This window comes from Pan paniscus, chromosome 19 (genome assembly GCF_029289425.2).
Source record: "Pan paniscus chromosome 19, NHGRI_mPanPan1-v2.0_pri, whole genome shotgun sequence".
Lineage (NCBI taxonomy): Eukaryota > Metazoa > Chordata > Mammalia > Primates > Hominidae > Pan > Pan paniscus.
Window position 1 is genome coordinate 81,868,089 of NC_073268.2, and position 25,306 is coordinate 81,893,394.

A 25,306-nucleotide genomic window follows, 5' to 3' on the forward strand; every position below is an offset into this window, starting at 1 on the left:
CCAGAAAAAATTGGCAGGGCAATGAGTTTGTTCCACTGCAATGTTTTAGTTCTAATGCTCACTATAAGTCTTCCCCAGAATGAGAAGTAACAACAGGCCAGCATTTAACTTCTAATGCTAAGTAGTAAAGGTCTGATACCACCAAAGAATACGTGCATAAAATAGAGAAAGTGGATGTCTCCTCAAATGTGCAGCCACCAACATAAAGATGCAAGGATTGTGAAAACTCAGGGGAATATGACACCACCGAAAGAAACTACCAATAGACTCAGAAGAGCTGACAAACTGTGAAATATCAGAGAATTCAGAATAATACTTTCAAAGAATTTCAGAAAATCAGGCCAGGCGCAGTGGCTCATGCCTGTAATCCCAGCACTTTGGGAGGCTGAGGCGGGTGGATCACGAAGTCAGGACATCGAGACCATCCTGGCTAACACAGTGAAACCCCATCTCTACTAAAAATACAAAAAATTAGCTGGGCGTGGTGGCAGGCACCTGTAGTCCCAGCTACTCAGGAGGCTGAGGCAGGAGAATGGTCAGAACCCAGGAGGCGGAGCTTGCAGTGAGCCGAGATCGCGCCACTGCACTCCAGCCTGGGCGACAGAGTGAGACTCCTTCTCAAAAAAAAAAAAAAAAACAACAACAACAACAAAAAAACAAATTTCAGAAAATCACAAGCAAACATGGATAGAAAACTAAAAGAAATTTGGAAAACAATCCGGGAACAAAGTGAGAAATTTGACAAGGAAATTGAAATAAATAAAAAACCAAATAGAAATCTTAGAAAAGATAATACAATAATAGAACTGAAAAACTCTTTTGAAAGTTTCAACAGCAGACTTGACAAAACATAGGAAAGAATTAGTGAGCCTAAAGACAGAACATATAAAATTACTCACAGAAGGAAAAAGGAAAAAGAAAATGAGTGAAGAAAGCTTACAAGATTTATAGGGAAAACAACAGAATATACATTCATCTCATTGCCACATAGAACATACTCTAAAATTGATCACATAATTGGACAAAAAACAATCTTCAGCAAAGGCAAAAGAACCGAAATCATACCAAACACACTCTTGTACCACAGTGTAATAAAAATAGAAGGCAAGACTAAGAATATCATTCAAAATCATGTAATTACATGGAAATTAAACAACATGCTCCTGAATGACTTTTGGGTAAACAATGAAATTAAGGCAGAAATCAGGAAGTTCTTTAAAACTAATGAAAACAAAGATACAACATACCAGAATCTCTGGGACATAGCTAAGGCAGTGTTAAGGGGGAAATTATACAGAGCACTAAATATCCACATCAAAAAGTTGGAAAAATCTCAAATTAACAACCTAACATCACAACTGAAAGACTTAGAGAAGAACAAATCAACCTCAAAGCTAGCAGAAGAGAAGAAATAACCAAAACGAGAGCTGAAATGAAGGAAACTGAGACACAAAAAGCCATTCAAAAGATCAATGAATCCAGGAGTTTGTTTTTTGGAAAAAAAAAAAAAAACTAAAAAGACAGATAGGCCACTAGCTAAACTAATAAAGAAGAAAGAGAGAAGATCCAAATAAACACAATTAGAAATGACTATGGGAATGTTACCACTGACCCCACAGAAATAAAAATAACCATCAGAAACTCCTATGAACACCCCTATGCATACAAACTAGAACACCTAGAAGAGATGGATTAATTCCTGGACACATACATCCTGCCAAGGCTAAACAAGGAAGAAATTTATTTCATGAACAGACCAATAACAAACTCCAAAACTGAATCAGTAATAAATAGCCTAACAAACAAAAAAACTCCAGGGCCTGATGGATTGACAGCCAAATTCTGCCAGATGTACACAGAAGAGCTGCTACCATTCCTACTGAAACTATTTCAAAAAATTGAGGAGGAGGGACTCCTCCCCAACGCATTCTATGAGGCCAGCACCATCCTGACACCAAAACCTGGAACAGACAAAACAACAAAAAAAGAAAACTTCAGGCCAATATACTTGATGAACATTGTTGCAAAAATCCTCAACAAAATACTGGCAAACTGAATCCAGCAGCACATCAAAAAGCTAATCCACCACGATCAAGTAGACGTCATCCCCAGAATGCAAGGTTGGTTCAACCTACACAAATCAATGAATGCAATTCATCACATAAACAGAACTAAAGACAAAAACCACATGATTATCTCAGTAGATGCAAAAAAAGGCTTTCAATAAAATTCAACACCCCTTCATGTTAAAAACTCTCGATAAACCAGGCATTAAAGGACCATACCTCAAAATAATAAGAGCCATCTATAACAAACCCACCACCAATATTACGCTGAACGGGTAAAAGCCGGAAGCATTTCCCTTGAAAAACAAAACAAGACAAGAATTCCCTCTCACCACTCCTATTCACCACAGTATTGGAAGTCCTAGCCAGAGCAATCAGGCAAGAGACAGAAATAAAGGACATCCGAATAAGAAAAGAGGAAGTCAAACTTTCTCTGTTTGCAGACATGATTCTATATCTAGAAAATCCCACAGTTTTGGCCCCAAAGCTCCTTCAGCTGATAAAAAACTTCAGCAAAATTTTAGGATGTAAAATCAATGTACTAAAATCACTAGTATTCCTGTAGACCAACAACAGCCAAGCCAAGAGCCCAATCAGAAAGCAATCCATTCACAATGCCACAAAAAGAATAAAATACATAATATACCTAGGAATACAGCTAACCACGGAGGTAAAAAGTCTCTACAATGAAAATTACAAAAGAGTGCTTGAAGAAATGAGAGAAGACACAAACAAATGGAAAAACATCCCATGCTCATGGATTGGAAGAACCAATATCATTAAAATGGCCAAAGCAATTTATAGATTCAATGCTATACCTACCAAACTGCCAATGATATTTTTCACACAATTAGAAAAAACTATTTCAATATTCATATGAAACCAAAACAGAGCCTGAATACCCCAAGCAATCCAAAGTAAAGAGAACAAAGCTGGAAGAATCACCTTACTCAACTTCAAACTATACTACAGGGCTATATTAACAAAAACAGCCTGGTACTGGTACAAAAACAGACACATAGACCAATGAAACAGTATAGAAAGCCCAGAAATAAGGCTACACATTTATAACCACCTGATCTTTGACAAAGATGACAAAAATAAGGAACAGGGAAAAGACTCCCTATTCAATGAATGGTGTTGGGATAACTGGCTAGCCATATGCATAAGACTGAAGCTGAATCCCTTCCTTAAAATAAAAAGAAAAATCAACTCAAGAATAATTAAAGACTTAAATGTAAAACCTATAACTATAAAAACCCTGGAAGACAATCTAAGCATTACCATCCTGGACATAGGAACAGGCAAAGATTTCATGACAAAGACACCAAAAGCAATCACAACAAAAACAAAAGTTGACAAGTGGGCTATAATGAAACTTAAGAGCTTCTGCACAGCAAAAGAAACTATCAACAGAGTAAACACACAATCTACAGAATGGGAAAAAATATTTGCAAACTATGCATGTAACAAAGGTCTAACATCCAGCATCTATAAGGAACATAAATAAATTTACAAGAGAAAAACTACCCCATTAAAATGTTGGAAAGGACATGGACAGACACTTCTTAAAAGAAGACACACATGTGGCAACAAGCATATGAAAAAAAGCTCAATATCGCTGATCATTAGAGAAATATAAATTAAAACAACAATGAGATACCATCTCACACCAGTCAGAATGGCTATTAGTAAAAAGTCAGAAAATAACAGATGCTGGCAAGGGTGTGGAGAAAATGGAACACTTATACACTGTCTGTGGGAGTGTAAATTAGTTCAACCATTGTGGAAGGCAGTATGGCCATTCCTCAAAGAGTTGAAAACAGAACTACCATTCAACCCAGAAATCCCATTACCAGGTATATACCCAAAGGAATATAAATCATTCTACCCTAAAGACACATGTACATGAATGTTCACTGCAGCACTATTCACAATAGCAAAGACATCAATCAGCTAAATGTTCACCAATGACAAACTGGATAAAGACAATGTGATACATATATACCATGGAATACTATGCAGCCATAAAAGAATGAGATCATGTCTTTTATGGGAACATGGATGGAGATGGAGGCTATTATCCTTAGAAAACTAACACAGGAACAGAAAACCAAAGACCACAGGTTCTCACTTGTAAGTAGTAGCTAAATGATGTTACCTATGCAACAAACCTTCACATGTACCCCCAAACCCAAAATAAAAGTAAAAAAAAAAAAAAAGACTTAATAGGACATCAGCAAGTGGATGAATCTCCACATAACAGAAATTCCCAAGACAGAAAAAGGCCCACAAAGCATATTTTTAAAAAATGACTGAAAATTTCTCAAATCCCAAGAAAAATTATACCATCCACGCACAGGAAGAAGTAATCAATCAAATTTAACCCAAAGGGGAAATCCCCAAGGCACACACTAATCAAATTAGCAAAAATGAAAGACAAAAAAAGAATACTCAAAGCAGCAAGAGAAAAGACACATATCATATTCACTGGAGCCCCAATACGGCTTTCAATGGATTTCTCAACAAAAACCCTGAAGGCCAGAAGAGAGCAGGATGCTATATTCCAAGTTTAGGGGTTGGGGGTGGAAAGGAGAGACTGACAACTAAGAATACATACCCAACTTCACTATTCTTCAAAAATGAAGGAAAGATAAAGATTTTCCCAGACAAATCAAAGCTGGGGTTATTTATCAACACCAGACCTGTCTTACACAAAATGCTAAAGGGAGTTTTTCAATCAGCAAGAAAGAAATGAATGCTAACATGTAACAAGAAAACATCTAAAGATATTAAACTGACTTGGAAAAAGAAGAAAACAGACACATTCAGAATAGTCTAATACTGGAATGGAAGCACTTAAACCACTATGTCTTCAGCATGCAGACTAAAAGACAAACTATTTTAAAATAATAACTACAATAATTGGCTAAGAGGCAATATAAGAAGATTCAAATTGAAGCATCAAAGAGTCAAAATGTGGTGAAGGGGATGGTGTTAAAGTGCAGTTTTTTTCTTATTTTTCTTTTGGTTGTGTTCAAAGTTAAGTCACTATCAGTTTAAAATAACCTCTTATAACTAAAAGATTTTTTTGTAAGCCTCGTGGTGGCCACAAAGCAAAGTAAATACACTAAAAATAGCACAGAATCAATAGATACACTAAAAATAGCATAGAATCAAAACATACTACCAAAGAAAATCAGTTAACCGCAAAGGAAGACAGTAAAAAAGGAAGGAAGGATTTACAAAACAATCAGAACACAAGTAAGAAAATGGCAGCAGTAAACTCTTTCCTATCAATAGTAACTTTGAATGCAAATGGGTTAAATTCTCCAATTAAAAGACACAGAATGGCTAAATGGATTTAAAAGAAAACAAGATTCAACTGTACGCTGTCTTCAAGAAACTCACTTCACCTATAAAGACACACACAGACTGAAAGTGAAGAGATAGAAAAGGATATCTCATGCAAATGGAAACCATAAAAGAGCAGGAATAGTTACACTTATATTCGTTTATGTTGACTTTAAGAACTGTAAAAAGAGAGACAAAGAATATTATATAACAAATAAATTAATACAGAAAGATAATATAGTAATTGTAAATATACCTGCACCCAACACTATAGCACCCAAATATAAAAAAACAAAAATTAACAGACCAAAAGGGAGAGACTGACTGCAATGCAATAATAGTAGTAGACTTCAACATTCCACTTTCAGAATGGACACATAATCCAGACAGAAAATCAGCAAAGAAATATTCAAGGTAAACTGTCCTCTAGACCAAATAGACCTAACAAGACATTTGCTCTCCCTCTCCCCCTCCCCTTCCCCCTCCCCCTCCCCCTCTGATGCCGAGCCGAGGCTGGACTGTACTGCCGCCATCTCGGCTCACTGCAACCTCCCTGCCTGATTCTCCTGCCTCCGCCTGCCCAGTGCCTGGGATTGCAGGTGCGCGCCACCACGCCTGACTGGTTTTCATATTTTTTTGGTGGAGACAGGGTTTCGCCGTGTTGGCCGGGCTGGTCTCCAGCTCCTAAATGCGAGTGATCTGCCAGTCTCGGCCTCCCGAGGTGCCGGGATTGCAGACGGAGTCTCACTCACTCAGTGCTCAGTGTCACCCAGGCTGGAGTGCAGTGGCGTGATCTCGGCTCGCTACAACCTCCACCTCCCAGCCGCCTGCCTTGGCCTCCCAAAGTGCCGAGATTGCAGCCTCTGCCCGGCCGCCACCCCGTCTAGGAAGTGAGGAGCGTCTCTGCCTGGCCGCCCATCGTCTGGGATGTGAGGAGCCCCTCTGCCCGGCCGCCCAGTCTGGGAAGTGAGGAGCGCCTCTTCCCGGCCGTCATCCCGTCTAGGAAGTGAGGAGCGTCTCTGCCGGGCCGCCCATCATCTGAGATGTGGGGAGTGCCTCTGCCCCGCCGCCCCATCTGAAATGTGAAGAGCACCTCTGCCCAGCCGCTACCCCGTCTGGGAACTGAGGAGTGTCTCTGCCCCGCTGCCACCCCGTCTGGGAGGTGAGGAGCATCTCTGACCAGCCACCCCGTCCGAGAAGTGAGGAGCCCCTCTGCCCAGCAGCCGCCCCGTCCGGGAGGTGGGGGGCGGCCTCTGCCCGGCCGCCCCGTCTGGGAAGTGAGGAGCCCCTCTGCCCGGCCGCCGCCCCATCTGGGAGGTGTACCCAACAGCTCATTGAGAACGGGCCATGATGACGATGGCAGTTTTGTCGAATAGAAAAGGGGGAAATGTGGGGAAAAGAAAGACAGATCAGATTGTTACTGTGTCTGTGTAGAAAGAAGTAGACATAGGAGACTCCATTTTGTTCTGTACTAAGAAAAATTATTCTGCCTTGGGATGCTGTTAATCTACAACCTTACCCCCAACCCCGTGCTCTCTGAAACATGTGCTGTGTCCACTAAGGGTTAAATGGATTAAGGGCGGTGCAAGATGTGCTTTGTTAAACAGATGCTTGAAGGCAGCATACTCGTTAAGAGTCATCACCACTCCCTAATCTCAAGTACCCAGGGACACAAACACTGCGGAAGGCGGCAGGGCCCTCTGCCTAGGAAAACCAGAGACCTTTGTTCACATGTTTATCTGCTGACCTTCCCTCCACTATTGTCCTATGACCCTGCCAAATCCCCCTCTCCAAGAAACACCCAAGAATGATCAATAAATACTAAAAAAATTTAAAAAAAAACAATGATACAATTAAAAAATACAAATAAAAAATGGATTAAAAAAAAGACATTTACAGAATTTTCCACCCAACTGCTGCAGACATTTACAGAACATTTCCTCAACAGCACATGGAAGAGTCTCCAGTATAGACTACATATTAGGTCACAAAACAAGTCTTAAGAAATTTTTAAAAATCAAAATCATATCAAGTGTCTTTTCTGATCACAATGGAATAAAACTAGCAATTAATAACAGAAGGAATGTTGGAAACTGTACATATCCATGGATATTAAACAGCAGACCCCTCAATAAGAAATGGATCAATGAAGAAATTCAAAGAGAAATGTTAAAATTTCTTGAGACAAATGAAAATAAAAATACAACACATTAAAACCTATGAGATACAGGAAAATCAGTTCAAAGAGGGAATTTTATAACAATAAATGCCTACATCAGAAAAGCAGAAAGCCATCAAATAAACAATCTAACACTGCACTTCTAGGAAATATAAAAGGTAGAACAAACCAAACCCCAGATTTGTAGAATAAATGAAATTATAAAGATTGGAGCAAAAATAACTGAAATTGAAACCAAAAAAAGAAAAATCAGCAAAACAAAAAGTTGTTTTTAAAAAAGATAAGCAAAAACTGGCAAACCTTTAGCTAGACTAAATAAGAAAAAAAAGAGAAGAGACCCAAATAAATAAAACCAGAAATAAAAAGGGAGACACTAAAATTGATACCACAGAAATACAAAGTATCAGTAGAGTCTATTATAAACATCTACACGCCAACAAAATGGAAAGCCTATTAACAGAAGAAATGGATAAACTTCTGGGCACATGCAACGTACCAAAATTCAACTATGAAGAAATAGAAAACCAGAACAGACCAGTAATACATAATGAGATTGAAGCAGTAATAAAATCTTTCATCAAAGAAAAACCCAGAACCTGAGGGCTTCACTGCTGAATTCCACCAAACATTTGAAGAACTAATATCAATTCTACTCAAAGTCAACAAAAAAATGAAGAGGAGAGAATACTTCCAAACTTACCCTACAAGACCAGCATCAACCTGATACTAAAACCCGACAAGGACACACACATACACACACACAAAGAAAACTAGAAGTTAATATCCTTCATGAACATAGATGTAAAAATCCTCAGGAACATACTAGCAAACTGAATTCAGCAACACACTAAAAAGATCATTCATCATGATCAAGTAGGATTTATCCTGGGGATGCAAGGATGATTCAACATAAATATATCAGTAAATGTGATACATCACATTAACGAAACCAAGAACAAAAACCATATGGTCACTTTAATAGATGCTGAAAAATCATTCAATAAAATTCAACATCCCTTTATGATTAAAAAAAAAAACCTCTCAATAAACTGTGTATAGTAGAAACACTTCACAAAACAGTAAAGGCCATATATGACAAACCCAGAGCTAACATCATAGTGAAAAGGGAAAAATTGAAAGCCTTTTCTCTAAAATCTGAAATTAAACAAGGATGCTCACTTTCACCATTTCTATTCAACACAGATAGTATTGGGAGTCCTAGTCAGAGCAATTAGGCAAGAGAAAAAAATAAGGGGCATCCAAATTAGAAAGGAAGAAGTCAAATTATCCTTATTCACAGACAACATGATCATATATTAAGAAAAACCTAAAGACTCCACCAAAATAATGTTAGAACCAGTAAACAGATTCAGTAAGGTTGCAGGACATAAAATCAACATGCAAAAATCTGTAGCAATTCTATACACCAACAGTGAACAATCATGAAAAAAAATCAAGAAAGCAATCCTATTTACAGCAGTGATAAAAAAAAAATCTAGGAATAAATTTAACCAAAAGTAGTAAAAGTTTCTACACTGAAAACTTAAAACACTGATCAAAGAAATTAAAGAGAACACAAAAATGGAAAGATACTCCATGCTCATGGATTGGAAGAATTAACAATGATAAAATGCCCACACTACCCATAACAATCTATGGGTTGATTGCAATCTGTATCAAAACACCAATGAGATTCTTCAGAGAAATATAAAAAACAATTCTAAAATTTGTATGGAACCCCAAAAGACCCCAAATAGCCAAAGTGATCTTGTGCAAAAGTTATAAAGCTAGAGGAATCGCACCATCAGGCTTCAAAATATACTGCAAAGCTATCATAACCAAAACAGCATGGTACTGACAGAGAAATATACACACTGACCAATGGAACAGAATAGAGAACCCACCACACCTTTACAGCTAACTCATTTTTGACAAAGGTGCCAAGAACATACCTTGGAGAAAGGACAGTCCCTTCAATAAACAGTACTGGCAAAACTGGATATCCATATTTAGAAGAATGAAACCAGGACCCTATCTCTCACCATATACAAAAATTGAATCAACATGGATTGAAGACTTAAATGTAAGACCTGAGAGTATGAAACTACTTGAAGAAGATATTGGTCTAGGCAAAGATTTTTTTTGGTAAGACTTCAAAAGCACAAGCAACCAAAGCAAAAGCAGAAAAATGGGATTATATCAAGATAAAAATCTTGAAAAATATTGAAGTAAATATACATTAGTATTGACTTTCTGCAAGCAAAGAAAACAATCAAGAGTAAAAAGAAATGAGAGAACATATTGGCAAACCATCCATCTGACAACAGATTAATAACCAGAATTTATAAGGAACTCAACAGCAAAAAAACAAATAATCCAATTTAAAAATTGGCAAATGATCTGAACAGACATTTTTCCAAAGAACACATACAAATTGCCAACAGGGCATGTGAAAAAAATGCTCCACATCACTAATCATCAGAGAAATGCAAACCAAAGCAATAATGAGAGGATATCCCATCCACTTAAAATTGCTATTATCAAAAAGACAAAAAACAAATGCTTATGAGGATGCAGAGAAAGGTGAACACTAATACATTGTTAGTGAGAATGCAAATCAGTATAGTCACTATAGAAAACAGTATAAAGGTTCCTCAAAAAACTAAAAATAATCTAGCATATAACCCAGCAATTCCACTGCTGAATATATATCCAAAAGAAAGGAAATTAGTATACCAAAGAGAGATCTGCACTCCCATGTTTATTGGAGCATTATTCACCATAGCAAAGATATGGAAACAACATAAATGTACATCAGCAAAGGGGTGGAGAAAGAAAATGTGCGATATATACACAACAGAGTATGACTCAGCTATAAAAAGAATGAAATTCTGTCATTTTCAGCAACATGGATAGAATTAGATGTCATTATGTTAAGTGAATTAAGCCAGGCACAGAAAGACAAATATTGCATGTTTTCATTCATATGTGGGAGCTAAAAAAGTGGATCTCATGCAGGTGAGAGTAGAATGACAGTTACCAGAGGCTGGGAAGGGTAAAGAGGAGAAGACATAAAGAGAGGTTGGTTAATGAATACAAAAATACAGTTAAACGTAAGGAAGAAGTTCTAGTGTTTGACAGCACAGTGGGGTGACTATAGTTAATAATTTATTGTATATTTCAAAATAGCTAGAAAAAAAGATTTGAAATCTCCTTAACAGAAAGAAAAGATAAATGTTCGAGGTGTTAGATATCCTAATTTTTCTGATTTGATCACAACACATTGCAAGAATGTATAAAAATCTCACATACATCTGATAAATATGTACAATTCTTACATATCAATATAAATTTTTTAAAAGTTTGCATAATTATCAGCACTAATCATAAACAAACACACATACAACAAAAAACAAACCAAAAAAGTCTCCCCAGACCTAAACTGTATGTGTGTGTACACACACACACACACACACACACACACGAGACTTAGGGCACAAATATCTGCTTATTTTACTCACTCCCACTTCTCTCCATTTAAATATAAAACTTTGATGATAGCAAATAAGCTCTTCTACTTTCAATAACTTCCCAAGTCGAGTCACTGTCTTTTGCTGTATTGACCTAAGGCATTTTCATTTATTCTAAATAGAATTTTTTTCATCACAGGGCATCCAAAAAGACAAAATCAAAAACCTCTGAGGAATACAGAACTCCAATTTTTAATGGTTCTATTAGAATACTAAAAATTAGGCTACAGAAGGACAAAGGAGGATTAATCTTGTAATTTTTAAATGCCTACTTTAAAACTAAACTAATTCATTTATAATTCTAGGTTTTATTTTCAAATAACCTTAACATAAAATATACTCTCTTTTAATTTTCTCCAAGTAAAACATAGTTTTCTAGCTTCAGACAACTAGACTTTGAAGTTAAGCTATTGACTTGCTCTCCTGGATTGCCAGAAAATAAAGTGCTCTTTAATGTGCAGCAGAAGGCAGAGGGAGAAAGAGGAAAAGATTCTTCGGGAAACTGTGAAAGCCATTGAGAAGGGAGCAGTCTATTTCCATCTACATCCATGACTCCACACTGACATTGAGCTTTGTAGTCCCTCTCAGGTAAGGATGATAGACCTTTGAACATGTAAATACTCAAGCATTAATGATGATAGGTACCCCTGCTTATTTTGTTAATAAACAGATGCTCCAGATATTATTCTAATACTTGTTTAGTGGACTCACTGTGATACGAGTGCCTCACATACAAACCAGATAAAGTAGGAGAGCTGGGGCTCATGTAAAAAAGGGTCTAAGGAACATCAATTTCTTCTTGTTACATAGGAGATACATAAATACATTTAAAATATTTCATTTGGTTTGATTTGTGTATTTTGTCAAAGTAACAACAAAAGTCTTAGTTTTTCTTTTTAATTATGCCAATAATTATTTTTTAAGGTTTTTTTTGGCTTTTTAATTTTTTATTTCTTTAAATACTTATCCTACAATAGTACTCCAAACCTCAGTATCACACACTATACCCATGTAACAAACCTGCACATGTACCCCCGAATCTAAAAAGTTGAAATAAAAAAATTATCCTATAAAAAGTCTTAGTTTTTGTATAAGACAAGATTATAATCCCTGTCATAGTCAAGAAAGCTTTACAATTTAGGTCATTCAAAAGCACATTAATATAAACCTTCATATAAATGAACACCAATTCATCGCATTCAAATTATGTACACATCCTAAGTTTTCCAAGTTATTTGTGTATGTTTTTACCTGGTAAATTAAATTATTGTTGTATTTACAGGTGCCATTATCTATTACACCAGGCTATAGCTTATATATCCAGAGGAAAATGCCAACTTTAGGTTCACCAATATTTGTGGAACATAATAAAAAATATACGGGATATTGTTGGCCAATCAATTTTATAATTCTAACCTGAGGATAACATTTAATTTAAAGTTTAAGGATATAAAACTTCACGTTTTTTAGCAAAGGAAAAAGTCATGGAAAAGATAAAAGTAAAAAGAACAAAATTGAGGTTGGAAATCCATCTTAAGCCAAAATGACAATGTCTTCATAAGTTAATATTAATCCTTTAATTATAAATTTTAAAGGTTTAAGTAGTTTCTATGACCTTAACTTTGAATAATTATGCCATATGGAGCTTTTCTTAAATTTGAAAAAGATGCTGAATTGTTGCTCAAAGCCTTTTCATGATTTCAGGCTGGCAGAATTCCAGTATAATCCTTCAGACACCACTTAAAATTACAGACCAGGAACCCAAGCTGGTAAATGCTACGTCAAAATGCTAAGAGCCTTTTACTGAGTAGAGCACATTGTAGAAAACGTTTGATGTGTTGGTATATTTATAAATATCAAAACATGAAGCTGAAAACAACTATTTATAGTGGAGAATTTACAAAGGAAAAGATGAACAGATTAGACGAAATTTAAATAAAATGTTTGTGTATCATAAAATTAAATCATAAAAGGCAAATGCCAAAGATATTTGCCACAAAGATAAGGGTTTTATCATTCTAAATATAAAAGGAGTTTATTAGATGAGCTGATGAGAAAAACATTAGGACCCTAAAGGAAGAAAAACTGGCAAAAGACATGAACAGGCAATTTCCCGAAAATGAAATATAAATAAATAACAGGTAAATCCATTGTAAATGTTCAATCTCTCACACTTAAATAAACAAATTAAAACAACTGTTTTTCACAAACATGTACTACAAATTAGGTAAAACTACTAATAAATCTACAGACTAAGTAGATACTCTACTGAAGTAAATATACATTAGTATAAACTTTCTGAAATGCAATTTGACCTGTTAATTCTACTAGGATTTTAACCTAAAAAAATTGAAATTGAAAATGTCAACAAAAGTTTATGTATGATGATGCCAATCTCCACATTAAACAATTAAAATAAAATCTAAAAGTTTGGCTGGGTGCAGTGGCTCACGCCTATAATCACAGCACTTTAGGAGTCAAGGTGGGCGGATCACCTGAGGTCAGGAGTTCAAGACCAGCCTGGCCAACATGGTGAAACCTTGTCCCTACTAAAGATACAAAAATTAGCTGGATGTGGTGGCACATGTCTGTAGTCCCAGCTACTCAGGAGTATGAGGCGGGAGAATCACTTGAACCCGCAAGCCAGAGGTTGCAGTGAGCCGAGATCAGGCCACTGCACTCCATCCTGGGCTACAAAGGAAGACTCTATCTCAAAAAAAAAAAAAACCTAAATGTTCTAAAATAAAGAAATAACACAATTAATTACATCTGGCTGGGCGCGGTGGCTCACGCCTGTAATCACAGCACTTTGGGAGGTCGAGGTGGGCGGATCACGAGGTCAGGAGATCAAGACCATCCTGGTCAACATGATGAAACCCCGTCTCTACTAAAATACAAAAAATTAGCCGGGCATGGTGGCGCGCATCTGTAGTCCCAGCTACTAGGGAGGCTGAGGAGGGGAATCGCTTGAACCTGGGAGGCAGAGGTTGCAGTGAGCCGAGATCGTGCCACTGCACTTCAGCCTGGCGACAGAACAAGACTCTGTCTCAAAAAAAAAAATTATGTTATATCAAAGGCCGGATGAGGTGGCTCACGCCTGTCCTCCCAGCACTTTGGGAGGCCAAGGTGAGTGGATCACTTGAGGTCAGGAGTTCAAGACCAGCCTGACCAACATGGAGAAACTGCGTCTGTACTAAAATACAAAATTAGCCAGGCATGGTGGCACATGCCTGTAATCCCAGCTACTTGGGAGGCTGAGGCAGGAGAATCACTTGAATCTGGGAGGTGGAGGTTGTGGTGAATCGAGATTGTACCATTGCACTCCAGCCTGGGCAACAAGAGCAAAACTCCATCTCAAAAAAAACAAAACAAAAAAAAATTTGTTATACCCATAAAACAGGATATCATGAAACAATGAAAACAATATTTTCAAAGAATTTCAAATGACATGGGAATATTCTTAGTATAATGCTTTAAAAAGCAAGAGATCAAATTAATTAGTTTGATCTTGGGCAGCTAAGTTAGTATGGCCATTTTACATATACATTAAATTATTACTATTATATCTGAGTGGTGGTAGGAACAGGGAATTTTACACCTTTCTCCACCTTCCCTATTTTCTAAAATATCTTCTATTTCAAGGAAGGTTATTTTTAAAATAGCTGAATAGGTTTCTAAAACCATTGTCCAATTTAGATACCAAAGTTTAATCAAACTTCTGAAAATTACACACTATCATCACTTAGTAATGTTCTTTAATTTTTCAAAAGTTCATATTTTATGGACTTTGTTTCAATTAGGTTTGAAAAGATTTTAAAAGGCCACAAAAGAAGCTTTCACTTTGCAAAATGTCAATCATTTACTCTCTTGGATTCTTTATTTGAAGCATTTTGACCTTGTGGAGGTATTTCATGTTTCTCTTAACTCAAAATCATTGAAGATATCATTTGGGTCTAAATTGCTGCTGACAGAAACTCAGGTAGGATGTGGACTTAGGAATTCTTTTATAACCTTAACATCGTAAGTGCTACTGAAACAACACAGACCCATATAGAATGTCACACTGAGATTATTTATTATTCTGGTATTATTGTCCTCTCCTCTTTGAACCTCAACTTTATACTCAATGATAGAAAATGAACTTCTAAACCTCTGAATTCTTGACTGGGTTTTAAACTGCTGGCAAATATTTTAAATTTCAGATTTATTTAAATACGATAAAAACATCCAACTTAAAAAGATACTGTGAGAAGAGTTCAAGCAACTGGCAGAATGACATAACAGACTCACAACAGAATCAGCAGCTTGCTAGTTTTATTCAAACTCACAGTAAAAACTCAAATTTTAAAAAATTTGTGTAGAAAAATTCAAAGTATGTCTCAATAAAGATTAATGCTATGTTTTTAACTTATTAAGTGATATGAAGGAAATCAAAACACTAAAAGAACATATAAATGAGTATTTGAATACAAAGATGTATCATATCCTACCCAAAGTATTTATAATGATTTGAGATCAAATGTGGATAAATCAATATTAGTTTATTCACATGACCAGGCACAGAGGCTATCTTGAATTTCTCAGTAGATTATCATTCTTTTTGTTTTGTTTTGTTTTGCGAGACGGAGTCTCGCTCTGTTGCCTAGGCTGAAGCACAGTGGCGCAATCTCGGCTCACTACAAGCTCCGCCTCCCGGGTTCACGCCATTCTCTTGCCTCAGCTTCCCGAGTAGCTGGGACTACAGGCGCCCGCCACCACACCTGGCTAATTTTTTGTATTTTTTAGTAGAGACGGGGTTTCACCGTGTTAGCCAGGATGGTCTCGATCTCCTGACCTTGTGATTCTCCCGCCTCGATTATCATTCTTTTATTCACTCACTTAATATTTAATGAGTGCTTACTGTGTGTAAGGCACCATGCAAGCTCCTGGGGCATTAGAAACAAATATTTCCTGCTTTCAGGGAATTCGGAGTCCAGGTCTTTACTGCATTTGAAAATGCTAAACTCCTTTGACTATTTATGTAAAAATATCAATCATTGGAAATACAAATTACTCGATGTGAGCACAGCATTTAGATATCATCATATGGACTCTGAGGTTGGTGAATTCCACCAACTGGACAAAAACCGAACTCATCGCACTCAACACCAGCCTATGTAAAAGAGAGTCTTCCCTTTCCCCAGACTCTCCCTTTTTGTCAACAAGTCCCTCCACTCTGGTTCATCTCAGTACCTCTACCCATGTCAGCTAAAAGAACTGTCCTCAAACCTCCCTTCTAAATTCTGGGATCCCTTGTGTTCTCATTTCAATCCAGGAGCATTCCATTCTTCCAGATGCAGGATACCCATGCTCCCTCCTCTACCTGCAGAACTCCAATTCTATAGGAACAAATTCCCTTATATCTTCTTCCTTTCCAAGGCATTCCACTGTTCAGCTGGAAGCCTGTTTCGCTTTTTTTGAAACTCCTCACCTAAGCAGACTACTCTGATTCTTTACTAAGAATACAGATGCTATTAGCTACAAGGTCTTTTCAAGTCTTGTCAGAGAGCTTCTCTATATCTTTACCAATGCTTGACTTCCTTCCTCCCTTGGTGAAGGTCATGCCTCCTGTCACTCATTCATGTCATACCCGGAGGGCACCTGCCCCGAGCTGGGTTTTCTAGGCACTGGTGGTACAGAAGTAAACAAGCTAGACAAGGTCCTGCTAACAGAGCTTATGTTCTAGTGGGTGGGAGGAAACAAGCGAACAAATAAAAGGATGATTTCAGGTAATGCTATGAGCTATGAAGACAATGGGACAAAAAAAAGGTGGCATAGGTAGGCCAGACTTTGGATGAAAAGGTCGGGGAAGGATGCTCTGAGGAGTGTAGAATGATGTCAAGGAGGTTGGCCATTGAAAAAATCATGTGGAGAAGCATTCTGGAAGAGGGTGACAGCAGCTGCAAGGACCTGGAGGCAGGGGAGAGTGTGGCACATTCTGGGAAAAGACCAATGGACCCTTGCAGCCTTGTAGCCAAGGGCTGAGGTAGCCTGTGCTGCGTCTGTGCTGGGGATGCCATTCCCACCTGCACCACCTCACAGATCACAAGCCATCAATGATCTCTGATTCTTCACATCATTAAGCTGTTCCTCTCCATTAGTCCCTTTGTGTACTTCAAAATGCTCAACCCATGTTCAGCCCCAAAATACATTCTCTTTAACTCCTGCTGCTCTTTGGAACTACATCTTTCTTTTAACATCGTATTTTCCCAAACAACAGGATGTTCCCTCACTTCCACTTCCAGACTTATCTTTTGAAACCCTGTTACTGGGCACACAATCATTTTCAGCGCACTGTCCAAGATCATCAATGACTTTGTGGTTTCACATCCAGTGACCTTTCTTCAACCCTCATCCTTCCTGAGTTTGGGTCACATTCTTGACAATCTCCCTTTCCAAATAGTCTTTTCCTCTATTTCCATAAAAATGCATTCTTCTCATGTTCCTTCTACCTTCGTGACCCTTCTTCGACTGTTTCCTCCCTGGCCTCTCAAATGGAGCTGTACCCCTAAGTTCTTCCTTCACAGTTGCCCTCTCTCTCCCTCCCTCCCTGCCTCTTTCCCCCTTGCTTTAACAGTCCCACTCACTCTCAAGGCCACTGGCCAGGCCTTCTCTGTGGGTGATTCCCACAGCTGTTTGTCTCCAATCCTGCCTGCTCTTGGGATATCCAGAAGCATTCTTTCAACAGCAAGGGAAAGTGTAGTGTCACTTCAAACTCCACATGTTCTTAACTCAGTTCAGCTTCCTCCTCCTCCGACCAGAAACTTCTACATTCCTGATCGATTTATATTTAACCAACCTAATCAGTGCTATCTCTATGATGATTTTCAAATGTCCTCTTTGTCCCCTTGCTACTGCCGACACTCTCACTGCCTTCTCACGCACATCTGCTGTGCCCTCAAGGACCTCCTGCCTGGATTAATCCAGTCCTTGTTACCTCCTGCTGCTGCTACCACATCTTGCCAACACCAAGAGGATGATGTTCCTAAGAATCACTGGAATCTTGACACTTCATTTCCCCAAAACCTTTGGCAACTCCTCACTGTTTACCCAATGAAGCAAAAATGCTTATCACAGCTTTGGAGACTTTCGATGATCCTGAAGCTATCTTAGCTTGGTCGCTAGCTCTCCCCTGGATCAACCTCTATGTCATGGAAACGGTTTTGTTTGCTCTTGCTTTCCTTATTCTTTTGACTTAGAATGCCATCCAACATATCTACTAATTAAAATCCTACTTATGTTACTTATGTCTCATTCAAGTAACATCTCTCCCAATTAATTTTCCCGATTTCCTCAGCAGAAAATGATTTTCCCCAAATTCACACTGTCTTGCATTATAGTTATCTGTGTAGTGTACTTGCAGTATTTTTCTTGCAGTCACTATTATTTTTTCTATTTGAGGACAGTGGCCCCCTCCCCTGTTTTTTATATACCCACAGTGCCTGGGATAATGCCTTTCTGGAATATAAAAATTCAGGTTTCTAATACTAATTTTAAAATTATCTTTACCCTGTAAATTAGCATCACGTATAAACCTACGTTTCACGAAGTTCATCTCCTATTAAAAAGAGGCATTTGGAATGTGAATATATAATGCAGGAAAATTATGGCCTAAATTGGATGTGTTATATGTCTGACTTTGGCATATCCAATTTTCTTAAATCAAGGTGCACAGGTATCTGTGCTATTTAAGAACATTTACTTAGAAATACTTTGAACTGCTAGAAGAGTTGACTGAAGCCAAGGTGAGGTGAGTGTAAGAGTTAACAGAAAAGATAAGTGGCAACACCACTTTCCCTGTCCATCAGTCTCTCTTTTATCTGCTATTGTCAAAGTCTGAGACTATACCATATAAGAATATTTCCTGGCCTGGCGTGGTGGCTTACGCCTGTAATCCCAGTACTTTGGGAGGTCGAGTTGGGTGGATTGTCCAAAGTCAGGAGTTTGAGACCATCCTGGCCAACATGGTAAAACCCCATCTCTACTAAAAATACAAAAATTAGCCAGACGTGGTGGCAGGTGCCTATAATCCCAGCTACTCAGGAGGCTGAGGCAGGAGAGTTGCTTGAACCCAGGTGCCGGAAGTTGCAGTGAGCCAAGATCATGCCACTGCACTCCAGCCTGGGCGACAGAGTGAGACTCTGTCTCAAAAAAAAAAAAAAAAAAAAAAAAAAAAGAATATTTCCCTAATTCCTGAACTGTATATTTTAGCATCGAGACATTATTATTTTATCCTGCTGTGAGGGAATTATCACTAACATCCCACTTAGCCTGAACATGTCCTGAGAGGCCCAACCTATTGGTCTTGTAGTCTTCTTCCTTTCGGCAAAGAGGAATTCCATCTGTCCACTGGCTTGGGAAAATAGCCTTGGTGCTGCCCGTGACTGTTCCACCCTACTTCCCACCCCCCAGCATATTCCATGAACCAACAGTGAATGCTGTCAGGTCTACCTTCAGAACATATCCCAAATCTGATCAGGTTTTACTACCTTCATTGCTATTGGCTAGACCCAGCTCTCTATTACCTTTCCTCTATATTTTTGCAACAGCGTTTTAACTGTTCTCTCTACTTCCTCCTTTGCCATCAATTCAGTCTATTCTCAGCACAGCAGATGATGACATCCTATTCAAGTGTGAGTCAAATCATGTCACTCCTATGCTCAAAATCTGCCAAGTTCCTCTACTCATAGAGAGTCAAAGCAAAGCCCTCTCACTGGCCTACTCAGACCTACGTGACCTGGACCCACACCCTGAGGTTTCTTCTCTGGCCTCATCACTTTCCCTCTTCTTCTCACTCATCATTTCCAGACACACCACTTTCCCTGCTGTTCTGCCAAGAAGTCAGGCTCACTCCTGCCTATTTACAGTCCTTTTTCCTATTTATTTCTGGGTTCATAGCTATGCCGTCAAGGGCCAAATCTGCTGAAATCTGACTTTCAAATTAATTAAAGTACAATAAAGCAAGTACCTTAGGATCTCAGTCTATGTAAAATCAATGTAGTAATGGCTAGTATGGTATTGCATACTCTTTAAAAGCTCAACATTATTTGAAGATGAAGAGGGATAGGTGGAAAGAAATTAAACAAAATTTAGATGATTCTTAAGTTACCCTTTTCAAGTTTCTCATTCCCAAGATAAAGACTGGTCTTAAGAAACTCAAGAGGCAATTTTGGAAATAGCAATTCACATTTAGTACCTGACTAAAATAGTTATACTTTTTCTGAACGTCAAAAGAAAGAATATTTGAGATTGCACCTTTAATATAAGTCCAATCAAAATGTGTAAACATTATATTGACATTTATTCCAATAATATATACTTCTAAAAAGACTTTTCTTATCTCGACTGAAATATCAACCTGGGAAAATAAGTCATCATTTATGTGACACTGTTATAGAAAGCTGTAAAATCTAGAAATGCTTATTAGACAACTGAGGGAAGATCTGAAACTTAGTCCCATTTAGGAAAATTTAGGGATACAGCCCCAGTATTTCTAATCAAAATAATATTGGACAATATTATAATATCACTTTATTACAACGTGTATTTAATTACTATGGAATAGGATATTCCATATAATCCCTTCCATGAAAGCCAAGGGAAAAGTTAGGAAATTCGCTAGATTATTTTACTGGTACTTAGACATAGGAGCAAGATACTTAAATTCCTCGATTGAAGAGTTTATACATTTAAAGAGTAATGCCATGTCTACTACCTTTTGGAGATTAAATATAAGGGTGGTGGCAATGGATTTTAAACACGGATTTCAACTGCCTATTAAAAAACTAGTTAAATATCTTACCTTTTCCAGTGTCATCTCTGTCTCAGCAGCATGAGTCTTTTTCAGCTCTATTTTCATCTTTTCTGATTCAGCCTTCAGTTTATTGATGACAATCTCATGTTCCCTTGTAGCCCTTTGCTTTTCCTCTTCACGAAGAAGACCAAGCTCTACCAGCTGCTGTTTCCGCTGTGAGTTCACATTGATCAATTCTTCTCTCAACTTGTGAACCTGGACCTCCATGTCGGCAATAACCTTGTTTTTAAAAATGGAAAAATGGGCAGAAGATATGAATAGGGAAGTCACAAAAGAAGAACCAACGGGCAAAAGCCAATAAATGAAATATGAACATATGGAATAGAAAGCTTAGATTGCACTCCATCCTTCCTTCTTTCCTTCCTTCCCTCCCTCTTTCCCTCTCCCTTCCTTCCTTCCCTCCCTCCCTCTTTCCCTCTCCCTTCCTTCCTTCCTTCCCTTCCCTCCCCTTTCCTTCCCTCCCTCCTTCCTTCCCTTCCCCTCCTCCCTTCCCTTCCCTTTCCTTCCCTTTCCTTCCCTCCCTCCCTCCTTCCCTTCCCCTCCCTCCCTCCTTCCCATCCCCTCCTTCCTTCCCTCCCTCCCTTCCCTCTCCCTCCCTCCCTCCCTCCCTTCCCTCCCTTTCCTTCCTTCCCTCCCTCCCTTTCCTTCCTTCCTTCCTTCCCTCCCTCATTCCCTCCCTCCCTCCCTCCTCTACTTCCTTCATTCCATATTCCCATGTCATTCCTTCCTAGCTCAGAGGCAAATACCACCTGGAACATTTTACCATACTTTTGGATCTTTAAACAACATATTGTTTAGTTTTACTTGTTTCTAATTTCTATGTAAATGGAATATTACATGTATTTTTCTGAAACTTGCTTTTTCAAATATTCAATATCATCATGTTCCTGAAATTCATCCAGTGTTCCCTATTGGATTTTTACTTTTTATTGATTGATTTCTGCTTTTATTTTTATGTCCTTCTTCCTACTTTCCTAAGGTTTATTTTGTATTCCTTCTTCTAACTTCTTATTTTGGATACTTAACTCATTTATTTTTTATCATTTCTTCTTTTCTGATTTATAAATGTAAGACTACAAATGTCTCTCTGGATACTGATTTAGTTCCATCTCTTTGGTTTAGATATGTGGTATTTTCATTATCGTTTAGTTCAAAATACTTTTTTAACTTCCATTATAATTTTTGTCTTTGACTTATGAACCATTTAGAAGTACGTTTCTTAATTCCCAAGCATATGGGACATATTAGTTTCCCAGGGTTGCCATAACAAAGTAGCACAAACTAGATGGCTTAAAAGAACAGAATTTTATTCTTTCATAGTTCTGGAGGCTAGAAGTCTTAAAATCAAGGTGTTGGCAGAGTTGGTTCCTTCTGGAAACTCTGAAGGAGAAGCTGTTCCATGCCTGTCTCCTAGCTTCTGGTATTTCCTGACAGTCATTGTGCCTTGGTGTGTAAATGCATCATTCCAATCAGTGCCTTTGTCTTCAGATGGATTTGTTCTCTCTGGGTGTCTGTGTCTCTGTGGTGCTGTATTTTATAAGGACACTGGTCATACTGGATTTAGGGCCCACCTTAATCCAGCATCACCTAATTTTAACTTGATTACATCTGCAAAAATTCTATTTCCGGCCAGGCGCAGTGACTCATGTCTGTAATCCCAGCACTTTGGGAGGCCGAGGCGGGTGGATCACAAGGTCAGGAGTTCAAGACCAGCCTGGCCAAGATGGTGAAACCCTGTCTCTACTGAAAATGCAAAAATTAGCTGGGCATGGTGGTGGGCACCTGTAATCCCAGCTGCTCGGAAGGCGGAGGCAGAGAACTGCTTGAACCTGGGAGGTGGAGGTTGCAGTGAGCTGAAATTGCGCCACTGCACTCCCGCCTGGGCAACAGAGCGAGACTCCATCTAAAAAAAAAAAAATTCTATTTCCGGTTCTGTGTAGACAGGAAATTTTGAGAGGGACACCATTCAACTCAGGAAATGGACTTCAGTGGTTATTGTTTTGTCATTCACTTCTAATTGCACTGTGGCCAAAGAATGTAGTCTATCTCCCATTAATTCTTTGCAAATTTTGAGAATGTTTGATGGCAAGTTATGTAGCCAATTTTTTAAAAGCTTCATGTATGATTGCTAAGAAATGTCTATGCTGTATTTTCTACAGTTTTCAGTGCTATATCCTATACATGCCTATCATATCAAGCTTGCTACATAGTTGAAATCTTCTGTCACTTACTTACTGCCACTAACACATTAGCCAGCAATGCAACATTTTCCAAAACACAATGATAAATGTTTCATTTCATGCCTAATGTATGTTCAACAAGCACAGCCTAAACCAACATTTCCTTGACTGGAAACCAGAAAAATAAAAAAGTGACAGGAATCCAAATGTCACATTATGATGCTGGGAATAAGAATACAAAGCTAAATGATGAGAAGTTGCTTTGGTCAAAATATCTACAAGAATTATTTCATTTTCAATATAAATATTATATTCATCCGATTTTTAATTTTAACAATTTTGTGATTTCTACATGATAAATAATAATTGCTATAATTTTGAGTGTTTACTTTGCACCAGGCATCTTATTTTGGATTGTGTTCAGTATACATTAGCTCAACTATTAACCCTGTGGCCTCTCTACACTAGACTGGAAAAGACATCTAGAACAGTAACATCTGTGTTAGAGGAAAGAAAATGCTTTATAGTAATAAATCTGAGCCTTCGAGGCTGGAGGTGATAGGATGTCCCATTTTTATCCTGCCTTTCTAAGAAAAGCTTACTTGAACTAGTCCCAAAGGAATATGTGAGAGGACTTTATATAAAAGGCTGATGCTTGTAAACCTGTAGTGGAAAAATTAGTTATTTTTTCTTCAGGAAATCTATGCACTGTTTTAGCATCTATTTGTTTCTCTATTTCATAGATTGATATCTGTGTATCAATAATCAGCTGTGGATCAATTGTCCGTGAAAACAGTCTTTTACCTTTTGTTCTTTGTTTTATAATGATTCTTTTGAACCCAAGAGAAGAGATAGTCAATGCAATCAGATTCTGAAATAGAGGATACATCTTCTAAAAGCAGATAGACTTTAGCAGTGACAACAGTTATGTGTTTGGGAGGCAGAACATTCTTTTTTTAAAAAAAAGCTCAGGGATATCAACATGGCAGACAAGGATGGGTTGCTGGCTCCCTTCCCCAAAATCAATCCTGGAGAAAGCACAGGAAGCACGAATCTGAGATACTAATGATTATAACAATAATAAACATAACAAAAGCAAATTTTGAGAAGCTCCTGGGTGGAATAAAGACAGTCCTAAGGGGGTACAGCCTGGGGAAGAAAATAATAGAAAACCGCTGTAAGAAGGTGGGTTGCAGGAATGCTTTACCTTCTGCTCTTGTCTCTCTCTTGCAGCCAGGTAAAATCATATCTGTTCCATTACCGTGTTGGGAGCAAGAACTCAACATAGTGTTGACATCAGTCAGTCAATACCAAGGAAAGCAAAGCCCTCCTTGGGTGAGGAGTTGAAGAAAACAGGCACAGACTTCTCTGAACTTCCTGGGTATTCCCCCTTCCAAAGGCTTCCCTCCAAACTCCCAGGACTAGTGACTCAGTCATTAGACACTTACTTCCAGGAGCTTAGGTAAATTCCCGACCAGCAGGTTTTCCTGATGAAGTAACTGTGAAAGGGAGTGGTACGGCAATGAAGGGCTCTGTCTTGGGGTTCATAATCTTGTCCTTCTATAAGCTCATCCAACAGGTCAGGGACTAAAGGCGGGCTTCTGCTCTTCCCCAGTCAGGATATCTGATCAGGGGAAAATGGGCTCCCTGGCCAAAGTAAATAAACCTGAGGAGCAAAACTACTACCAAAAAGAGACACCTAAATAACATATATTATCTGAAGCAGTATAATTGGAACAGATGAAACAAGAATTTTTTAAGTGCGTAATAGGCCGGGTGTGTTGGCTTATGCCTGTAATCACAGCACTTTGAGAGGCCAAGGCAGGTGGATCACTTGAGCCTAGGAGTTCAAGACCAGCCTTGGCAATATAGTGAGGCTCCTTCTCTACAGATAATACAGAAATGAGTCAGGTGTGGTGGGGCACGCCTGTAGTCCCAGCTACTCAGGAGGCTGAGGAAAGAAGATCAATTGAGCCCAGGAGGCTGCAGTGAACCGTGGTCATACCCTGTACTCCGGCCTGGGTGACAGAAGGAGATCTTATCTCCAAAAAAAGTCCATAATAAACATACAAATAGTAATATATATATACTTAATATACTGAAAAGTCTAACGGAAGAAGTTACAGACATGAAGCTGCAATTAA

General features: G+C 38.2%; 1 protein-coding gene across 25 annotated transcripts in view; it reads right to left on the minus strand.

Moving 5' to 3' along the window:
• Positions 1-25,306, minus strand: part of CEP112 (centrosomal protein 112) — a 554,108-nt gene that overhangs the window by 194,408 nt on the left and 334,394 nt on the right. For all 25 annotated transcript variants that reach the window (XM_063599331.1, XM_063599328.1, XM_063599327.1 and 22 more), the window contains one exon: positions 20,971-21,201. In XM_063599331.1, the coding sequence (XP_063455401.1) occupies positions 20,971-21,201 (231 nt within the window). The remainder of the gene's footprint in view (positions 1-20,970; positions 21,202-25,306) is intronic.